This window comes from Pterocles gutturalis, unplaced genomic scaffold (genome assembly GCF_000699245.1).
Source record: "Pterocles gutturalis isolate BGI_N339 unplaced genomic scaffold, ASM69924v1 scaffold7617, whole genome shotgun sequence".
In the NCBI taxonomy this organism is placed as follows: Eukaryota; Metazoa; Chordata; class Aves; order Pterocliformes; family Pteroclidae; genus Pterocles; species Pterocles gutturalis.
The window spans coordinates 1,892-6,585 of NW_010107856.1; the positions used below are offsets into that span (position 1 = coordinate 1,892).

Sequence of the window (4,694 nt, forward strand, 5' to 3'; positions counted from 1 at the left end):
TTGACATTGGAATGGTTGTCTCAGCGACGGTTGGCGTGGGGACGGGTGTCTCAGCGACGGTTGGCGTGGGGACGGTTTGCATGGGGATGGTTGGCGTGGGGAAGGTTGGCGTGGAGTAGACGACAGTTGTCTCGACAATGGTTGGCGTGGGGAAGGTTGTCTCGGGGGGGAGTTGTCTTGGGGATGGTTTGTGTGGGGATGGTAGCTGTAGCTGCGTTTGTCATGGCGATGGTTTTATCGGTGACGGTTGTCTCAGCGAAGGTTGTCTCGGTGATGGTTGGCGTGGGGACAGTTGCAGAGGAGATTGTTGTCTCCGTGACATTTGGCATGGGGACGGTCGTTTTGGAGATGGCTGTCTCGGTTTGCGTTGAATTGGTTGTCTCAGCGACGGTTGGCGTGGGGACGGTTGGCGAGGGGATTGTTGTCTTGATGACGGTTGGCATGGGGACGGTTGTTTCGGGGACGGTTGTCTTGGCAACGGTTGTCTCATGGCCGGTTGGTGTGGGAACGGCTGTCTTGGGGCCGGTTGGCATGGGGACAGGTATCTCGGGGACGGTTGTCTCGGCGACGATTGGCTTGGGGACAGTTCTTCGGTGAAGGTTCTCTCGGTGACAGTTTTCTCGGGGACAGTTGGCATGGGGACGCTTGTCTCGGCGATGGTTGGTGTGGGGACAGTTGTCAAGGGGATTCCCTTACCCCCCGTACTGCAAGGTACCAACTGTCCAAACCAACATACTCTGGAAACTTACAGCTGATGGTGAAACAGACAGCCAATTTAGAAAGTTAGAACTGACCTCTCTTATACAACTGAAATTACTTTCGTAACTTTAGGGACTTGAAATTTTTTTGTTATAGAAAAGAAAAGTTTACTTTGTCTCCTGAAACTTTTGACAGGTTCATAACAACATCGTTGTCTTGGGGCCGGTTGGCGTGGAGACAGTTGTCTCGGTAACGGTTGGCGTGGGGACAGTTGGTATGGGGACGGTTGTCTTGGCGACCATTGGTGTGGGGACAGTTGTCTCAGCGAATGTTGGTGTGGGGATGGTTCTCTTGCTGACGGTTCACATGGGGGCGGTTGTCTCTGTGACGGTTGGTGTGGGGATGGTTGGCGCTGTGATGGTTGTCTCAGCAACGGTTGGCATGGGGACAGTTGGCGAGGGGACTGTTGTCTCGGTTACAGTTTGTAAAGGGACGGTCAATTTGGTGATGGTTGTCTCAGGGACGGTTGGCATTGGAATGGTTGTCTCAGTGACGGTTGGCGTGGGGAGAGTTGCCTCGCGGACTGTTGGCGTTGGGACGGTTGTCAAGGGGACTCCCTTACCCCCTGTACTGCGAGGTACCAACTGTCCAAACCAACATACTCTGAAAAATTACAGCTGATGGTGAAACAGACAGCCAACTTAGAGAAGTAGTATTGACCTCTCTTATACACATGATACGACTATGGTGACTTTAGGGACTTGAAAATTTTTTAATATTAAAAAGAAAAATTAACTTTGTCTCCTGAAACTTTTGACAGGTTCATAACAGCATCGTTGTCTCGGGGGCGGTTGGCATGGGGACAGTTGTCTCAGCGAAGGTTGGCGTGGGGACAGTTCTCTTGCTGATGGTTCACGTGGTGACTGTTGTCTCTGTGACGGTTGGCATGGGAAGAGTTGCCACAGTGAAGGTTGGCGTGGGGACGGTTGTCTTGCTGACGGTTGGTGTGGGAACGGGTGTCTCGGCGACGGTTGGTGTGGGGACCGTCGGCGTGGCGACAGTTGGCGAGGGGCTAGTTGTCTTGATGACAGTTGTCTCGATGATGGTTGTCTCGATGATAGCTGGCGTGGGGAACGTTGTCTCGGGGAGAGTTGTCTTGGGGATGGTTGGTGTGGGGACGGTAGGCGTGGCTGTGTTTCTCATGGCAACGGTTTTCTCGATCGTGGTTGTCTCGGTGACGGTTGTCTCGGTGACGGTTGGCTTGGGGATGGTTGGCAAGGGGAATCTTGTCTTGGCGACAGTTGTCATGGGGACGGTCGTTTTGGTGATGGTTGTCTCGGGGACGGTTGGTGTTGGAATGGATGTCTCAGCGACGGTTGGCGTGGGGAGTGTTGGCGTGGCGACGGTTGTCTCGGCGGCAGTTGTCTCGGCGACTGTTTGCTTGGGGACGGTTGGCGTGGGAACGGTTGGCATGGGGATGTTTCTTACGGCGACAGTTGGCATGGGGACAGTTGTCTCAGTGACAGTTGGTGTGGGGACGGTTGTCTCAGTGACAGTTGTCTCGGTGAGAGTTGTCTCGGTGACAGTTGTCTCGGTGAATGTTGTCTCAGCGTCGGTTCGCGTGGGGATGGTTCTCTTGCTGACGGTTGGCGTGGGGTCGGTTCTCTCGGTGAAGGTTCACTCGGTGACCATTCTCTGGGCGACGATTGGCGTGGGGACAGTTGCAAGGTGACTCCCTTACCTCCTGTACTGCTAGGTACCAACTGTCCAAACCAACATGCTCTGAAAAATTACAGCTGATGGTGCAACAGACAGCCAAGTTAGAAAAATAGTATTGACCTCTCTTATACAACTGAAATTACTGTCGTAACTTTAGGGTCTTGAAAATTTTATTTTTAAACAGAAAAATTTACTTTGTCTCCTGAAACTTTTGACAGGTTCATAACAGCATCATTGTCTCGGGGGCGGGTTGTGTGGGGACTGCTGCCACATGGAAGTTTGGCGTGGGGACGGTTGGTATGGGGACAGTTGTCTTGTCGACCGTTCTCTCAGCGATGGTTGGAGTGGGGGCGGTAGGCATAGCTGCGTTTGTCATGGCGACGGTTTTCTCGATGATGGTTGTCTCAGTGATGGTTGTCTCGGTGGCAGTTGGCATGGGGACAGTTGGTGAGGGGATTTTTGTATTGATGATGGTTGGCGTGGGCACGGTTCTCTTGCTGACGGTTGGCATGGGGACTGTTGGCGTGGGGACGGTTGTCTCGGCGATATTTGTCTCAAGGATGCTTGACGTGGGGACGGTTGTCTCGGCGATAGTTGTCTCAGGGATGGTTGGCATGGGAATGGTTGTCTCGGCGATCGTTCTCTAGGCAAAGGTTGGCCTGCGGAACGGTAGGCGTGGGGACGGTTGTCTTGCGATGGTTGTCTTGGCAACGGTTGTCTCAGTGATGGTTGTCTCGGCGACCGATGGTGTGGGGACGGTTGGTGAGGGGATTGTTGTCTTGATGACAGTTGGCATGGGGACGGTTGTCTCTGAGACGGTTGGCGTGGGGACGGTTTCCTCGGGGCCGGTTGGCGTGGGGATGAGTGTCTCGGGGACGGTTGTCTCGGCTATGGTCAGCGTGGGGACGTTTTACGAGGGGATTGTTGTCTTGATGACGGTTGGTGTGGGGATGGTTGTCTTGGGGGCGGTTGTCTCGGGGACGGTTGGGGTGGGGATGCGTGTCTTGTGGACGGTTGGCATGGCGAGGGTTGTCTTGGCAACGGTTGTCTTGGCAACAGCTGGGGGCGGTTGTCTCGGGGACGGTTGGCGTGGGGACAGTTTACTCGGCAATGATTTGTGTGGGGACGGTTGGTGTGGCAATGGTTGTCTCAGTGACAGTTGGTGTGGGGACGGGTGTCTCAGCGACGATTGGTGTAGGGACCATTGGCGTGGCGACGCTTGGCGAGGGGCTAGTTGTCTTGATGACAGTTGTCTCGACGATGGTTGTCTCGACGATAGTTGGCATGGGGAAGGTTGTCTCGGGGGGAGGTGTCTTTTGTGTGGGGACGGTAGGCGTGGCTGCGTTTGTCATGGCGACGGTTTTCTCGGTGATGGTTGTCTCGGCGACGGTTGGCATGCGAACAGTTGTGGAGGGTTTTGTTTTCTCGACGACAGTTGGTATGGGGACATTTTGGTGATGGTTGTCTCAGGGATGGTTGGCGTTGGAATGGTTGTCTCAGCAACGGTTGGCTTGGGGACGGGTGTTTCGGCGACTGTTTGCGTGGGGACGGTTGGCGTGAGGACTGTTGTCGTGGCGATGGTTGTCTCAGTGACGGTTGTCTTGGCGACTGTTTGCTTGTGGACGGTTGGCGTGGGGACGGTTGTCTCGGTGTCGGTTGTCTCGGTGAGAGTTGTCCCGGTGACAATTGTCTCGGTGACAGTTGGCGTGGGGACGGTTGTCTCTGCGACCGTTGTCTCGGTGACTGTTGGCATGGGGCAGTTGTCTCACGGACTGTTGGCATTGGGACGGTTGTCAAGGTGACTCCCTTACCTCCTGTACTGCGAGGTACCAACTGTCCAAACCAACATACTCTGAAAAATTACAGCTAATTACAGCTAATTACAGCTAAGACCTCTCTTGTACAAGTGAAATTACTATCGTAACTTCAGGGACATGAAAATGTTTTATTTTTAAAAAGAAAAATTTACTTTGTCTCCTGAAACTTTTGACAGGTTCATAACGGAATTGTTGTCTCAGCGAAGGTTGGCTTGGGGACGGTTCTCTTGCTGACTGTTGGCGTGGGGATGGTTGGCGTGGGGACGGTTGTCTCGGCGACCGTTGTCTCAGCGATGGTTGGAGTGGGGACGGTAGGCATGGCTACGTTTGTCATGGCGACGGTTTTCTCGGTGATGGTTGTCTCGGTGACGGCTGTCTCGGTGACGGTTGGCATGGGGGCGGTTGGCGAGGGGATTTTTGTATTCATGACGGTTGGCGTGGGCACGGTTCTCTTGCTGA

The 4,694-nt window shown here is 54.0% G+C and overlaps 1 protein-coding gene across 1 annotated transcript; it reads right to left on the reverse strand.

The window, feature by feature from the left end:
• Positions 1 to 4,413: 4,413 nt before the first annotated feature.
• LOC104460971 (pEARLI1-like lipid transfer protein 3) lies at positions 4,414 to 4,662 on the reverse strand. Its single transcript, XM_010072383.1, has one exon. It carries the CDS (start codon positions 4,660 to 4,662, stop codon positions 4,414 to 4,416), a length of 249 nt encoding a protein of 82 aa, XP_010070685.1.
• Between the last annotated feature and the right edge of the window lie 32 nt (positions 4,663 to 4,694).

Coding starts and splice junctions, on each gene's coding strand:
- LOC104460971 (XM_010072383.1), bottom strand. CDS start 4,662: ATGAATACAAAAATCCCCTCGCCAACCGCCCCCATGCCAACCGTCACC.